At 42.7% G+C, this 17,846-nt stretch overlaps 1 protein-coding gene across 1 annotated transcript in view; it reads left to right on the forward strand.

Moving 5' to 3' along the window:
- Nucleotides 1-9,834: 9,834 nt before the first annotated feature.
- agrn (agrin) overlaps nt 9,835-17,846 on the forward strand; it is a 232,876-nt gene continuing 224,864 nt past the window's right edge. Inside the window, 2 exon segments of the mRNA XM_054608599.1 lie at nt 9,835-10,194; nt 11,663-11,924. Coding sequence (XP_054464574.1) covers nt 10,009-10,194; nt 11,663-11,924 — 448 coding nt within the window. The 5' untranslated portion in view covers nt 9,835-10,008.

Consider the following 17,846-nt stretch of genomic DNA (forward strand, 5'->3'; position numbering starts at 1 on the left):
AGTGTTTCTAAACCAGTGGCAAATTGGTTTTAGCCATCGTGGCTGGCAGTTACAGGCCATTCAGATAATCAATAAAGGAGCAACGCACTATTTGGTTGCACCTTTTTTACTAATTTTATGCAGCATTGTATAAAATAGCTAATCTAGACTTCTACTGTACGGTTAGACTTAGGCTTAACAAAAACCAGAACACAATGAGATAGCTGTGCTCGTACCATGGTTGCCTAGCAAAAATGCAAAAAAATTATGCATCTTAATCTTTAAGATGCATAATGTCTCAATTAGTAATCTTCAATATCTTCTTGATGTATACAGGTAGGTCCAAAGTTAATGGTTGCGGTAGAATTCAATGATGCGAGCGTCTGGCTGAATGAATCAGCACAGCTAGAAATATGCAAAGGGCCACGGAGACACCTGAGTGTGCAATTAGCTAATGCAACTGGGCAGCCATTTTTGGTCGAACCAAGTCTGCAGAATGGGAAGTCATGATGATGATGCACTTTCTCGTCCCAATGCTTAGTCTGTCTTATGGCACGGTGCCCAGCTCATTGACTTAGGAAGGGCAGCTACACACACGCACACACACACACACATACACCCACAGAGTCAGCCTATTGATCGTGTTTCCTTCCCCTCGAGAGACGTATCGATCAAACACTAATCGATGAATCACAGTGCAGGGAAACCTAAGGCCAGCTTATGGCGATGAGGATTCTCTCTGACACTGAGTTCCTGACTGTACATCAAAAATACCTTAATCAGGCAGCAACACAATGTACTGTCTCCACGTCTCCATGGTGTTTCCATGGAGACGTTACTCATCATTTCTACTTCTGTCTTAGGTAATTGTTATGGCGGGATTCAGAGAGGAGATGATGTAGCGCTTTAATGGTGAATTGAAGGAGTTAATTTTCACAACAAAATGGATCTCATTACACATCTAACGGAGGTAACCCCACCGCTGCAGAACATAAAATCAGCTCAGCGGCGGCGACTAAATCACTCGGAGACAGGTTTTCCATTCGTCTGCAGCGGCGTGGTCGTTTTCGGAGGGGGACTAATTTCATAATGGACTCCGGCGAGCCCCTGCCAAAGAGCATGCTGGGAATGAATGAATGGCATCCATTAGATAAAATGGAAGTCTGTAAATTTTGGCCGGTCCGCATAAGCGAGCAGGAGCTGGGCGGGAGTAGATGGATGGAGAGATCTCTCTCGTAACTAACTAAAGAGTAATGGAAGCTGACTGGCTATCGTTCTCTGCTGCCCCGCCGTCAGTATGGCCTGTAAACTCTTCACAGCTGGCTAAAAAAACAATGATTTACATAGTGACATGTTGTGTTTGACATTAACATTTTGCAACCCCCGGGTTTTGGGGACTTTTGAAAATTCTGTATGACTTTGATTCTACTTTCTTCGTACGATGTGCTTTTGTGGCAACATCAAATCCATTCTAAGCAATACAGTCACCATGTGTGGCACGAGGAAGTGAGGGGATTTTATCTGGGTCCTTATCTGTAATGAAAGCAGAGACGGTCTACATGGGGTTCCTCACTGACACTCCTTTATCTTGTCCCCACTCAACCTTATCTGTGGCAATCCATTCGGATAAGACAGATACTGACGATGATGGAAAACCTCACGGCCCATAAGGCTTGCATTTTTATTGGAACACACAAAGCATATTTGGGGGGGGCTGAATGCATCCGACACAATGCACTCGTTTTTCACACTGTTGACACCAACAAGAAATCTTTAAGCTCCGTTAAAACTGACAGACTTTGTGACTATAAGAGAAAAGCTGCAGAGAGAGGGGGAAGAAAAGAAGTGTGAGAGGCTCCACAGGGCATTGGACCATCTGACATTCCAGTTAAACGCACAGGGATAAAACCAGGTGTGAAAGCACCTCTCCTGTTTAGACTTGACGCCATGAAGCAGAGGGCCATCTGGCAAACTGTCAGACAGCTAAACACTGTCCCATCACTGAAACTCTTCTGCCTCTACTGTTTGAGGCGCTGCAATTGGAGAAATATGATGTGGCTCTAGAAAACACACAATTTCCCCATACATTTTCGATTTAGCTAGGATTATTATGGACATTTTTAAATAAATGTTGTTTTTTTCACAAGATTGGCACCTATAAAACTGGCTCAGCACTATTTGCATCAGTACCTCTTTGCAGCCTGCAATGTTAAAGTGCAATGCCTAAAACAAACTCATGTTGAGAGTGACACGCCGTACCTTGCTTACAAAACCAATCAACTTTCGACTCTCTAAGAGCTCCCAGATAGTTTTGAAATGTGCAGAAAAACAAAATTAAAAAAGCAATTTTCCTATGCAAATGCAGTGGGTTGCTATAGGCATTTCATATATAGCAGTTCAACAAGGACCTGATGATATTCCCACAGTTTCTCAGACACATAAGCAATATAATTGTCTGCCCTTATGGTGAGAATAATAGAGACAGAAGTAATAACATCTGATAATGGTCTCCTTTTCTGCAAGATGATTAGCATAAAAAGAAACAATACAGACTCTAAAGTTATTCAGATTGTACTCTTGCTGCTCTGTTTCATAAAACAGAGGGAGGCTTAAAGGCATTACGTTATATTTACATTTTCCTAGGCATTCATAGACCTCCCTGCTCCTCTTTGTGTACAACTTTCACACACAAACTCTGTGCATGACGCCTGACAGTGAACATGTGTTCAGCCCGTGTTTGACCGTTCATGTCAGACTTGTTGGTATTAAGAAAGAATCCTCATTCATTGATGTTCAAGGAAAGTCTTGTCTGGTCTGCAACTGTAGTCCATACAAGTTACTGGTAAGCCATTTATTGCATGTTTTAACAGGACATCACTCTTTTATCCAGTGATTTCACCTGGATTTGTTTGCAGGCTTTCCTGTCATCCAGTGGTCATCTAAGCTTTGATTGGCTGCTATTGACTGGGTTCTACTCCAATTAATCAAAGATCTCTGTTTTGTTCTCTTTGGTGGCATCTATGGCGATAAGTGCTGAGTAAAGGTGTCGGTTGGATCTCACTTCCCTGAGAGCGCCGCTTGTGACCCAGTTCGACACCCAGTCTTTGATATTGCAAATGGAAGGACTTTCTTTGGTGGGCAGCAGGCTCAATCACCATTGTGTACCTAATCCGACAATAGACAGTGACATGACCGACATTTATTTAAATGAAAATCTTGGCAGATTATTACTGTAAGTGACTTTGCAAATGAGAAGAGTGGGTTCTATGACACAGGGGGCTAAAACCTGGGTATAGTATAGTCATAGTCAATATAGTTCACACCCAGGTGTGGAGGTTGTGAAGCCAGGACGGGTAACCTGTGTTGACCCAATCAAACCAGTAACAAACATGTTTTTCCCCTCTTCTTGCTGCAATATAAAAGGGGTTGAAGGAAAGTAGGTCCAGTTTTGGCGTCAGGTTATTCTATCAGCCGTGGCATCACAAGGGGCCAGGTAGTGGATGGGTGCTACATTCCCTTTGGAGATCGGCAACCACACCACAAAATGGCCACCGATCTACAAACTGCAGCTCCCAGAATGCCTCACCACTCCCCCAGGTGTGAGTGTTTAAGCTACCTGATTGAGGAAGGACTTAAGGGCTGCAGGAAACAGAGGAGCGAAGAGAGGGAGAGAGCACATGGCTGGAAGGAGCGCTGGAAGACACAGAGCACTGGAGGACTGCCTAAAGGAGAGGACAGAATCCAACGAGGAAGAACTAAAAGGAAGAAGGCCCGGTAGCCGGTGAAACCGAGGACGCTCCAAGTTGACTTTTATTTCTAACGTTATTCAGTTTAACAAACCCTTATCTCCACTTGGACGCTTTTTGTTGTTTTGTAATTTTGGTTTGGATAAAAGAGCTACATAAGTTGTTAAATTATAAAAGAATAAAACTTTGCTTTTTCTGAGGACCGTTTGCTTTTTGCCTGTTTTTTGTTCACTCCCTTGCACCACCCCACCCCAGCCGAACTTGTGACGTCACACAGCCCACTTGAGGGGTCCTGGACCCACCAGGGGCCCTTTAAAGGGTTTCTGTAATAGCAATGCATTTAATCTATTCGTCTTGACAGAGCATGCATACAAAAATGAATCAAAGCTTGTTTTCTTTCTGTGGATTAAACTTTACCTTGAAATTGGTGTCTCTGTACTATTTATGCTCATAACAAATGTTTTGTCAAAATGATAAATGGTTATACTTTACGGACTTGACTATAATACACATTCATTGCTATCTAAAAGGGAGGATGTCAGGGTATGTTCAGGTATGTTCACATAAAAGGGTGGAGCACATCCAGATCCAGATGCTGGATCTGGATGTGCTCCACCCTTTTTATGAGGACTCTGTTTGTCTTTGACACAATGTGGTTTGGAAACAACCTGGTCCAGGCTGTAATGAGAAGTTCACCGATGCATTTAATCTCCTGCCTCATTCTGATATTACTCACACAGAGATCTGTGTGTGCATTCATGTGCGCATACAAATAATACAAACGGAGCCGTAATGACTTTCATTTCCCAAGGTAAGCATATCACCGGATGAGTTCAACCCCCGCAGCCAGGTCTGACCGAGAAACCGAGAGACGGCAGAGGGAGGGCAAGGAAACTGGACACCGTGTCTGTGGTTGGAGGCAGATAGATGCCAGGCAGGCGGAGGCTCTCTCCTCTGTTCACATGCTGTTACCTGATAAAAAAGGGACTGGGCCTGTCCGCTGGAAAAAAAACAAAAAAAAAAACTGCAGCACCCTCATTTGATAATGCTGGAATGTCTCAGCCCATGTGTGTACTTTGTGAGTCTGTGTGTTGCAGGTTGTGGGAGTGTGCCTGCACATTATCTCCAAGAGCGATGTAAAACATAACATACTGACTGGACAGACACTATCAGGGTAAAGGATGTTGAAACAGAGCACACAATTGAATGACAATACGCTGAATAACTTCTGCAGGAGTGGTGCATTATTTATGTGGCACGCACTGCAAGGTATCTCTTACATGACTGGAACACAAGCCCAAAGGTTGGATTGGTTTTCTCGATACCGCACCGCACAGTGATTCTCTGGACTGACCGTGATGCAGTGATACACGGGTGCAGCGACGCAGCTGCTCCTCTGTGAAACGCAGCCCCCGGCTTTGCATACAATTTGGCTGCTAATGTTGCATCTCGGGTTGCACCTCTTTCTTTCCAACGACACACGGCTGAATACAGGCAACTCTTTCCAGCTGCGATTGGGTTCCTCTGTGTGAGCCTTCAACATAAGTATAACTTATCAAAATAGATTATAATAAAAGACTCCATCTGGATCCATTACTATCATAACTGTGGGTTTTTTATTTTGAGGTCAAGAACAGCACGACATAGCTGACTGTCAGTAATTCATGATGATATTTGACATTTTCACATGTGACCCTTCCCTTGCTATATTATTTAAAATTGACGGACTAGCTTTGCATTGAGTGTAAAAAGGTGTCGTTACAAGACGACACTGTCATCAAGTGGACGAACTAAGAGTGTTAAATTGATATCAGATGAGAGAAAAAATAGTCCAAGAAATGTAGTACCCAATCTTTTTAGCTACACCTTCTCCATGTCCGCCAGTAAACTCCTCTGAGGGAATATAGGTTGATGTCTTTGCTCCTCTTTATCTCCTGCTGTAATTACATCTGCACTACCCTCGGATACACAACAGAGCCTATGAATGTCTTCTTTCAGTCAAATTCTTGTTAAAGCGTGTTTACTCTCTGGGGCTTTTGTGTTGAAATATTTGTGGGAGGAGGAGGGCCGTCGGGAGATAACTGGAAGTGTTGGGGTACGCGATAGTTCACGTGCTCTGGCAGGTTTCACATTATGAGAGATGCTACAATAATCATATTTATTTTGGCTGGGCTACATGTTTAGTCTCATGACGTTTTACTGACACAGAATATTATTAAGCTAGAAATGCCCCTGATACGATTTTTTTAAAGGTTAATTTGCGCTTTAACCAAAGGAATAAAACATGCTGTAGGAAAATAAGCTTCATAAACCAATTTTACATAATGTGGGTACTGAATACATTTTCTGTGGGATTCTAGAAAAACAGCAGTACAAATCACATTTGCAAAAGTTAGTCTCTAAAATGTGTTTTTATTAAATATTGAGATTATATAGTTGAATGGAACCAACGGTGCTTAACATGCAGCTTCTTCATCGCTCTGCTGCTGCATGAATCCAACTTTTGTTCGGTTTTTTGTCCACTGGGGGGCAGCGGAGCAAGTTATGAACTAAAAATTCTCAAAGATGATGCGGTGGAGTTAGCAAATCATTTCTTATACTGTCAAGAAGTCATGTAACAGAATGAGTATTCATTTGGACTCGTGTTTAAATATAAGTCCAATATCTATTCTTCTTTATATTCTGATTTTGCTTCCACAAACTCTAACTGCTAGCTGCTATCAGCTAACTGCTAGTGTACAAAAGAGCTGCAGCTACAGAAAACAGGGCTGCTGAGAGAGACTGAAGCTCATTACTAGCACAGACGACCAAAAAAATGAGCTGAAAGATGCTAAAATGCTAAATTAACGTTACCCGCGTGTTTGTCACTACAGGTGACGCAATTCACGCTAGCTAGCTTTAAAGCTTAAAGAACTTGAGGAGAATAAAAGGTATTCAGTCAAACACTAACTAAAGAAGGACATCCATTTTATCTTTGTATTTTATACTGTGCATAGTGTGAAAAAAAGGAAACACCACTAAATTGAGGGTTCCTGTTACTACTAAACCCACACACAAACAAAGCTGGATAGGTCAAAAATCATAGCAGCAGTTCCCGTCTGTCACCATACAGCTGCACTGATTTATTATTTATATGCATAATAACATGATGTGGAAATGTTTGGGTGTACTCTTGTTCAAACCAGTGATTACTGCTATAAAATGAAGCTCATTTAGATGCGGAAGCCAATGAAAATATTATTTAAAACCACAAAGTCAGTCTGCCGTTTACGTTCAGTCGAGCAGCTCCAGGTTGTACAACTAGACGATGTTACAGATGATGTTTAGAGATCATTTCTGTTTGAAAGGAATTGATTTCAATGTGTCTGCCTTGAGGAACGTTGTGTGTGTGACGGGTGTTTTCTCCTGTAATGGAAGCAACCCATTTGATTCTCACCTCATCCGTATAAATAACATGAAATGCACTGACAAACAACGTTTTTCATTCAAAAGGCGGTTGTCTGTTGGGGTTAACTCAGCTGTCAGAGCTGAGGCCTACTTGAACAAATTTCTGCAAATATCCTCTCTAGCAACTGTGCATAACCAAGCCTGTCATTTTCCCAGGAATAGAAGGGTAGTTAAAATTACAGCTTTTGAGGAGTGGAAATTTACGCACTGTCTGTTCTTAAATAGGAGCTCTAACAAAATAGACATATGGTAACATTTACAGATTGAAACATGGGAAGTTTAACGATACATGGGGAATCTTTAATGACACACAACATAGCGTGAGTACAGCATCTGCCTATACAGCTCTAGACTTCAGTTTCACATGGATTTTTAGTCACTGTCCAAGACACCAAAGACAATACTTAAAATCAAGATCCTTTTGAATTCCAAGATCTAAGTTTGGGAGCAAAATGCCCAAGTTTTCAAATGGTTGGAAATTGTTTAATGCAAATGTTGGCCCTTTCAAAACTTTAAATGTTACAGTATGCTATTCTGATTGAAAGTTGCATTAATTCATTTATTTGGAGACTTGGACATTAACATATTATTCCCAAATAGATATCGCCCTATAAGGTTGTTGTGGCAGCCAACAGTAGCCTATGTACACATCCATCTGACATGCAGTAACATTCACTTGGAGCCATGTTTCCAGTAAAATATTCTCTCCTTTCTAATTTGTTTTGGTCTCCACCAACTCCTTAGAAAACAGCTGCCTTTTTCTAGCTGTTAGGTGCTCCACTGCGTTCACCAGCTATTCACAAACTATCTGCTTCTTGGTGCTTATCAGAGCCCTGAAAACAGCTGCCTACTCCCTGCTGTAAATAAGGTTGATGAGAGCTGTGAGAGATTGCGAGTGAGCCAAAAGAGTAAAGTTGCAGACTGTAGGACCGAAAATAATTAGCTAAAAGATGCTAAATCACAGGGCAGAGTTGGGTGATAATTCACTGTTTCTTTTCATGTGACTGTTCTTGATGTAAAATCCTATCTGAGAGCCATGTCTTGATTAAAAAAATGAATAGAGTTGATGTATTTTTAAAGCTGACAGTCTGGTGAGCTGCATCAGAATCCGATTAGAATCAGAAGAGCTGTTTATTGCCAAGTGCGTAACACATACATGGAATTTGGCCAGGTTTTTGATTGGTGCGTAACAGTAAACAGTTAACACAGTGCAAATGTAAGACTTCATTTAAAAAAAAGAAACACGAAATGTACGATAAATTTGTGAACAAATAAATAAGAGTATTTAAAATCAGGTTTATTATTAAAGTGTCAAATGTATATTAATAAAGAAATATACACTAACAATACACATCTAATAATTGATTACATCAGTGCAGTAAAGGCAATTATTATTATATTATATTCCTTTATTGATCCCCATGGGGGAAATTCGGGTGTTGCAGCAGCTCAACTACATAGAAACAGATAATAAATAAAACATATTATACAATAAAAATATAAATAAATAAAAATAAAAATAAAATTATAATTATATATATAAAGAAATATTCACTAATAATACACATCTAATACTTGATTACATCAGTGCAGTAAAGGCAGTTATAAGTCCAAATCTAATCTAGATCTAGTCTAACACTAGTGTAGTCTAGTCTAAATAGATCTTGATTGGTGCGTAACAGTAACACAATGCAAATACAATACCATGAAAATGTACAAATAAATAAGAGTACTTAAAACAAGTGTATTATTAAAGTGTCAAGTGTATATTAATAAGATAAGATAATCCTTTATTAGTCCCGCAGCGGGGAAATTTGCAATAAATACAATTTAAAATTATAAAAATTTGCAATAAAGAAATATTCACTAATAATACACATCTAATAATTGATTACATCAGTGCAGTAAAGGCAGTTATAAGTCCAAATCTAATCTAGATCTAGTCTAACACTAGTCTAGTCTAGTCTGAATAGATCTTGGAGACTAGAGGTCATCTAGTACAGTGGTTCTCAACCTTTTTTCAGTGATGTACCACTGCATTAAATTCAGTTCATGAACTTACACTTATATTTTATTGAATATTTATGAAATAACTATTTTTAAAGGATTTTGGAATGGATGCTAATTTTAAATATATATATTTTTTTAAAATCTCACGTACCCCCTGGAGTGCCTTCACGTACCCCCATTTGAGAACCACTGATCTAGTACATCTGCAGGATCTTGTTTTTTTTTTTTCCTCCGATGGGGGACCGGAGGCAGAGACACCGTCTGTCCGACTGGGGGCGACGTTGGACAGCCACTTTCTGCAGGCCTGTCCTCCCTCCTCCCACCGACACCCACCTCACCCTCACTTGTGGGATCAGCAATTCAGATCGCATGCAAATCAAGGAGCGTCACTGTGAATGTGTGTGTGAGTGTGTGTGTGTGTGTGTGTGTGTGTGTGTGTGTGTGTGTGTGTGTGTGTGTGTGAGAGAGAGAGAGGAAAACAGAGGGGGAGAGAGAAACGCGCTTGCATTCCTGGAGAGACAGATCCCTGCCCCTTCCTCCTCCTCCTCCTCCTCCTCCTCCTCCTCCTCCTTCCTCTCTCTCCCCTCCTGGTCTCCCAGCCGGCGGCTGCAGAGAGTGTTTCCAACCCGGGCTGCGGACGCATGGAGCAGGGCTGCAGAGTGAGAAAGAGCCACTGGTAGTCCATAGGGAAGTTGTTGGAAAGGAGCAAAAAAAAAAAAAAAAAAAAAAATCCCGAAAGAGTTTGGAGTTTGGCTGCGACATTGTTGCATTTGAGAAAGTTTACTTTTTTTTTTTTTTTGGTTGGTTTTTCTCGCCTGCGGTGCTCATGGGTTCGCAGCGCACGCTTGGCCGGACAGCGCTGCTTGTGGCGGGGCTGCTGGCGGCTCTGTGCGCAGCGAGGTGCCCGGAGAGAGACCTGGAGGACAGGGAGGAGGAGGCCAACATAGTTCTGACCGGTACTGTGGACGAAATAATCAACATGGACCCGGTGCACAATACCTATTCTTGCAAGGTAAGTGATACAATGTGGTCGTGTTAGGCGGAGCGCACTTCAGGGGGAAGACACCTGCTTCCAGCAATAAAACTACCAGTATGGTGTAAGTGGACTATTAGAAAGTCACATTATCACTTAATGCTTTTACTCTAGTGCAGCTGATGGTATAGTGAGATTCTATTCCAATTCCCAAAGGCAACAACAGCTTGCCTGAAAAAAAAAGAAAAACATTTTTAGAAAGTAATTCATCCAGAAGCCTTTGGCAGCGGTTACATGGACACTGACAGTAAATTCGCTTTGGCTTCAGAAATAGCTGGATGGTGTTTTTAATTTCCACTTAGGCTTAAGCGACCTTGTAATCATCCTAAGCATGCTGTGGTAGTAAGGTTAGACTGGCCCCTGAATTATTTATTCTGTGGTGTTGCTGACAAGTGCCATCCCTAACTACAAATTTGTGACTATAACAGTGATGTTCCTTCGGAATCAAAAAAAAAAAAAAGAGTCAAAAACCTGTAATAACATAACTAAAGTACCAGAGAAACACTGATTGTAAGAGACAATGACATGGTTTTCGTTTCTCAGTGGAGAGAGCTGACAAGTGCTGCAAGGTGTGCCCAAAGTAACACAGATGGATGGATAGTGGTGCCTTACATAGTCACTAAAACCTGTGTGATGGACTTGAAACTGTAAAATGTCCCATTGTCTTAGTGTCACGGCAACATTATGACTCATAGACTAATAGACCACATAATTGTGCGTGGTGAAAAAAACCATCCGCTGTTCTTCAAATAAACATATTTTCAGTCAGGATGCGGCCGTCCTCCGTCCTCAGCTCGTAACCATTCATCGTGGAACTAACTTTTGCATCATCGTGGACTTGTGGTACACCGCTCTATAATCTGTCAAAATAAACAAGTGGTGTTCGGTCAGCTCTCTCACTGCTGCTCAGCTCCCCAGCACCCACATGCTTCCCGTCTCCCTGTGAATCACTGGAGTAGATTAGAGGCACAAGGCTCTCCCTCCTGGAGACAGAAACCACCACCAAGCGCCTGAAACGAGACAAGACGGCTAACATGTAGCGGAAAAGGGGCGAGCTGTCCCATGACTGTGCACAAAACAGACTTTGCCGCACTTCCTGTGATGCAGGAAGCGTGCAGTGTTTTAGATAAGTTCTGGATGTTTTGTATGTTCATTATCCCAGTAGGAGTAATCACTGTTGTTCCATAAACAACAGTGATGTCAAGGGATGTTTTGGTTGCACAGGTGTAATTAACATTCTTGGTTTTTAACAGTGAAGTCAGAAAAGCACCAGCCTGTCACAAAAACATGCATGCTCAGGGGAGGAACCTTGATTCAGATGGCCCGGAGCTGGACAGGGACCCAAATCTGGACCAGCATCTATGTGCATGATATCATGTATGTTTTTGGTTTTTGACAAAACACTAAAAAGGGTGCTGTCTGTCTTTCTGTTTTCGTTCGGCCACAGGTCAGGGTGTGGCGCTACTTGAAAGGGAAGTCCGACATCAACCGCGAAATTCTCCTGGACGGCGGCAACAAGTTGATGATTGGCGGCTTTGGCAACCCCGGGATCTGCGACAACCAGGTGGCCACGGGAGACACGCGTATATTCTTCCTCAACCCGGCCCTGGAGGCCATGGGGCCAGAACACAAGAACGAACTCATGCTCAACTCGAGTCTGATGAGGATTACCCTGCGCAACCTGGAGGACGTGGAGCACTGCGTGGAAGGTAAGCAGCCGGTGTGTTGTGAATGTAACAGGACCTATGTCTTTTCTGTTGTTTGGAGTAATTCTGAGAATGACAAAACAGGTATGGGAGTTAATTTGTAAGATTATCAGGGCCTATCATTGCTATTTGACAAGTCAAATTGCTGTGACTCAATATTTTTGCTAAATGTGAGAAACTTCAGTGTATGATTCACACTGTAGTTTCTCACAGTACTTGTAAATCACTTAAAGCAGCAAGGATTTCATACACCGTCGGCTTCTGAAATTACATAGCCTCGGGCTCACGGAGTCAAAGTTTCCCTTAACTCCCTGAAAATAGGACACCATTTTAGGAGCTTTGTTGCCATGGTGAAGCTCCAAACTTAAACAGCGTAGCCTTGAGGTGGATGTGTCTGATTAACACCTTAAGGACTCGGGTTGAGTGGTACAGGGATGATTCCCGACCTTTGCACCCTGTAGTTGTGGCATTTTATTAAGTCAGAGGTGAAAGTGAAACACTTGCATGCAGGTAGCGCATGATTTGGGATCTTTACGGTTCAAACATAGGTTCCCACACACTTTTTGTGTCTGGCCCACCATTATAACTTCACTGTAAAGGAACAAAAAAATATTCTTTCACTACACAAAGACTGCAAGAGCAAACCTAGGCGATGAATGGAGAGATCAAACTTGCCCACACATGAGCAATGCTTTAAAAATAGTTTGTAGGAAGCTTTTGAAATCCAGGTCTAATAAAGGAGGTGTGTTTTAAAATGTTGTTGTTGTTAACTCTACTCTAAGCATGACCAGAACTTCAGCATAAAAGGAGTTAATTTGATATTTGTATTCCTCTGAGTCCTTTTTTGGTTAAGAAGCGATTTGTCAGGCTCTTATGAGATGAACCATACAGCCATGACTAATAAATCTCAGCATCTACCGTGACTGTGAGACTGTGGCAGCCTCTGCCCCCAGTGCCAGCGGGCAGGGGGCTTGCTGCTGTTTAACTTTTACTGGTGCTTGACAATGTTGGCAGCCGTTCAAAGTTTGAATCTAACACTTAGACCGGCCGGGAGCACCAGGGGGACATGATTCCGAGCGCCGATCGCCTTGCTGAAGGCTTTCTGGGGCAATTACCGTTTTACCGAGTTGTAGGGTCTATATTCTGGGTGTTTTCCTCTGAACATTGCTGGGTGGCAGGATGTTCCAATGGATTGAGCTTGTTTGCAGTGTTAAGTTGCATTTGGCACACACATAAAAACTTCTTCTGTTTGTCTGTCCAGGCACGAAACACTGCACTGCTAACCTTTTTATTCACCCCCCATTTCTTCTTTTTGGACTCCCGTTGTGGAAAGGGGAGTTTCTTGGCTCTAACAAACTGCCTAGAATGTGCCCTTTCTGTTTTGTGGCTTTGTACTTGAAGAGGGTTTACTTCACACAATCTGGTTTTCTCATATCACCTTACAGTGGAAGGAATAGCAGTAAGGAATAACTTCAACAAGACAGAAATATTGTTTAAAGACATCTGAATTCTCCTAGGGAAGCTCATCAGCTCTTTATGCACCGAGAGCCCAAAAAGTAACACCCTGGGACAATTGTTAGGTTCAGCCCCTGCAACAAAATCTGTATTTGTTTGGGGAGTAAAATTGGCCCCGGTAATTACACTTGCATGCCTCCATCCGGTAGAGAATGAGCTTTAAGGCTCGTTCCAGGGCAGAGTTTTAATTAAGAGAGTCAAGTCAGATCCCATCCGTTCTGTGCAACCATTACCCCCTGAGACTGTGGGATGTCAGTGTAGCGGGAACAAGACTCTACCTGCCACGGCGCTCATTGTACCCTCCTCTGCTTTCGTCTCATTCTTGACATTTTCGATAGCTAGGATAGACTCAGGAATGCCTGGCAGAGGGCTAGGTGGGGAGGCACATTGTCTGAGGTGGAAGAAATAAGGCTTTGTGTGAGTTCTCTTGCCACCAAGAGTTTTCTGAGAGGGACGCAAGCCAGAAAGAAAATGAGATGAGTGATGTAGAATGAAGAATAAACAAAGAGTCCTTTTTTTCCACGCGATGGATGTTGTGTTTACTGTGGTATATTTGAGTTTGGACCGGTGCCGCGTGAAGGTAGATGCCTTCAGTCGTTATGTTTCACACCTCTCTCTACTCCTGTGCTCTTCGCACTGGGCGGTGGCACTTCAGGGCCACTCAGTCCATGTGTGCGATCACTCAGCTACAGGCTTTCATCTGCCACCGAGCGGCCCTCCCCAGAGGAGTGTTTACAAGGTGCACAGCTCTTAGAATGCTGTGCACTTTATTTAAAATGTAAAGAATGCCCCCTTTTTGTTTCCTGATGCCTAATCTTTACGTGCTAACACCTTTACTGCCATTTCTGTGGTTGCAAAAACAGCGTAACTCTACAATTCAGTGTACTACATCTGCATTCATGGATTTGCACCTCGTCAGGGCTGATAAGCAGAGGGCCTTTGGCACAGAATCTCTCCCATTGTTTGGTCCTCGAGCCACCATTTAGGGAAATGTTCCCGAAGTCAGTTGTGCTGAGCGGAGAGTTGACTGATAATGTGTCAGAATCAAACACAGCTATTTGCTGTGTCTTTGGGAACAAAAATGAAGTCATGGCTTTTGAAAAAATGGATGAAGGGGGAATTTCAAGACCCAACCAGATGGCCCCCGTACTCCAGGTAAGAAGTGGAAATCAGTGCTGTGTTTATTATCATTTCCATTTCTTACCAATGCGGTGTTGATGGCAGCAAAGAGAGAAGGTGGAGGTGTTTTGGGTTTGGAAGAGAGGAAGTCCTCTTGATGGAGAAGTGTTGAGAGTACAAGGAGATCTTATCTGTCTCGGTGTGTTTATCAGCTGCTTTTGTTTCAGCCCCCAGCGACTTGAGTCTTTCCCTCAAGGCCCCGGCGAATAACAGCAACAAAGGGCTGTTTCTTCCTTCTGTCTTCATTTCTTCCTCTCCTTCTCTTTTTTTATCTCTCTCTTTTTTGAGCCAGTCAGAAATCAGTGCATCGTCATGCAACAGCTGCATCAAAGATCTTTTCTTCGTCTCTATGAGCTGCATCTATTAAAATACGTTATACTGAGAGCAGCCAGTGTGCTCCGCCGGTTGGACAATCAAAAGTCCTTGTGGGATGTTAATGAGCAGCATTTTACCGCTCAACACACCACCGACCCTTTATGATCCATGTGTACAGCAGTCCAGAGGCTCACTGGTAATGGGGTTAGCCAGGCTTGCTGAGAACATGATGGGGGTCCTGATTTGCCAGCAGGTGGTCTCGCTTAATGATGGGCGAGCAGACAGTCCTGTGGAATGCTCCTCGGGGTGGGTGGGATGTGGGATGACTGTTTGAGCCCCCCCCCACACACACACACACACCACCACCCTACTCTTTTCCTCCAAGCGCTCCTTCAGTGAATGAGCCCAGGCCTCTCGGAAAACGTCAAGCTTTTTTTCCCCTCAGTGTTTGTTCAAGGAGGAGGCCCGGAATCGGCAGGAATTCCTTACCTGCCCAAGCTCCTACCTGGCCGCCTCCTCCCCTTCTCACCTTCTCGATATGTGAGGAGATAATGACAGAATGATAAGGGCAAAATGGAGAGCCTTGTTTTTTAAGCCACGCTATCTGCTTTTTCATAACGTAAACGCCAATCATCCACAGGGCCGTTGACTCCCGTGTTGCGAGAACAATTAAAGACTTACTGAAAAAAATTCACGGGTCACTTCACAGCTGTGGTTAATCAGTGACTCAAAGCCCTTGAAGACACTCATGCGATGTTGAGAGTATGTTGATAGGCCAGCCCAGGTTCACTCCCAGGTTTTTTAGCCTTCTGAGCTGAGATCCTAGTTTGTCTCGTGCTACTATGTTTTGACCTAAACATCTCATTAAATATATGACTACATATGGATTATTTTATCTAATGTATCACCTCTGCTTGTTTTATTTCTGAAAAGAGAAATCATTTGATGATAAGCGGAGGCAGTGTTTATTTCAGGTGGTCCAGTCCACCTCGCCTATAAAACAGTTTGTTCCCTATAATTTATATTTCAGGCTCCACCAACCTCCTGCTTGTGTTTTAATCTCAACAAGACGTTCTAAAGACAGAACAGAACATAACAACCTGCTGTATAATTGACCTACCCAGGTATAAAGATATGGCTTGTGGGTAATTCCAAAGAAGAGATGGAGTTTATGTTTTTGTGGTTCCAGAAAGTGAGAACCCTACGCAGACAGGTGACCGAACTAAAGCACTGGGGTTTTTATCCAGTCCATGTCAACACAAGCAGCCTTTTGTCTTCAGCAGGGAGAAGTCAAGAAGACCGACTTTGGGGATTGGATTTTTCTCAGGGTCCTTGAATGGATTAGCCATTGTCTAAGAGTGAGAGTTCATTTGCTCGGTGTTGAGCCTTTTCTACAAAGGTGTGCCCCTGCTAAATCTGTGTACCCTGTGTGGCTTATGTCAAAGCTTTTTATCCAGTGAAGTGAACAGAATTGGACAAATAGACAGGCCTGATGGAGGGCTTTGATGGAATAAGCAACAAAGGCTCAAAGGGAGAAACAAGGCCAATGGACCTGTTTGCCAGGGAGCCCAGAGCCTCCAGAGTTATTGCACATTTTAGATTTTAATTAAAAATGCGGGAGCGGAGAGTCTGCTTGGCATAGCGATAAAGGACTCCGAAATGAGAAAGCCATGAAAGATGGAAGAGAGCAAAGGAGGAACGGACCACTTAACCGCAGTCTGTTCACCTTGGCTCGTATCCCAGCCCGAACCAGGAGTGTATCACTCTCATGCTGATAAGAATCAGAGATGGTATTGATAGTAGGCAAAGATACCTACATGTAGTGACATGCATGTCACATCAGTGAGATGTTAACATGCTCAAAGTGTTCATGTAGACCTACCGTGTAACATCTAGCCTGTCCAAATATACTTAGTCTTGTATAAAGACAAGTCTAAATTTATTGTAGTGGTTTATTTGTTCTTATTAGCTTAATGCGATAAGAAACTATTTAATTAATTCCATTGATTTGTAAATACTTGTATAATGCCCCTTGTATCGCACTGAACACTGCTGTTCTCCTTATCTGACCAGCCAAAAGACAAAAGATATTGTTCACAAAAAAATGCACAGCTTAGCCATCAGCAGATATAATTCTTAAACTGACTTGCCCAAGGTGTCCCAACATGGCACTGTTTTCCTATCAAATTTCACTCAAAAATGCATCACGAAGCATACTGTACTTAGGGAGAAATGTGATATAAAGCTGACATCCATCGACATGAAGTGTTGTTTCAACGCTCCTGAAATTGACAAGACGATATAAAGTTAGCGTCAAAGTCCCGATCAAGTCCTCCTTTAGTTTAGGAAGAGGAAAGTGGAACGGACCTGGGAGACTCTGGGCAGGGACTTGGATGTACAGTGACCCGGAAACCTCCCTCTTCTATCCCAAACATAAAAGAAAACTCCAAGCAGCAGTCATCATGAGATCTGGGCTCCCTCAGGGGAACTGGATCTGTGACAAAATTCTTGCTCCAAGACCACATTTCTGAAGCAGGGCAGCTGCAGTGGCAAGTGTAGCCCCTTGCTGTCAGCACACCAAAAACATCAGGTTTAAAGAGAAGGTTTTTAGTGGGACACCAGGGGGATAGCAGAAGTCCTAATGTGATTTGTATTTAGGTCAGTTCAGCTGTCACTCCAGAGCAGCTCAGATCAGGAGAATACAATGGAGGAAAATGTTTGGGTTTTTTTTTTAGCCCTGGAAATTTCTTTTGTTATAGGATACATAAGGGACGTCTTTGATAAACTTTTCCCGTGGAAATATTTGGACAAACTTGAATTTTGAAATGTCTTGGTAAACACTATGCAAAGCTTCTGCTTTCAATAGAAGGCAGACAATTGAACATTACTAACACATGTCAGACTTCAGTCAGCTGT

This window comes from Anoplopoma fimbria, chromosome 12, assembly GCF_027596085.1.
Source record: "Anoplopoma fimbria isolate UVic2021 breed Golden Eagle Sablefish chromosome 12, Afim_UVic_2022, whole genome shotgun sequence".
Classification (NCBI taxonomy): domain Eukaryota; kingdom Metazoa; phylum Chordata; class Actinopteri; order Perciformes; family Anoplopomatidae; genus Anoplopoma; species Anoplopoma fimbria.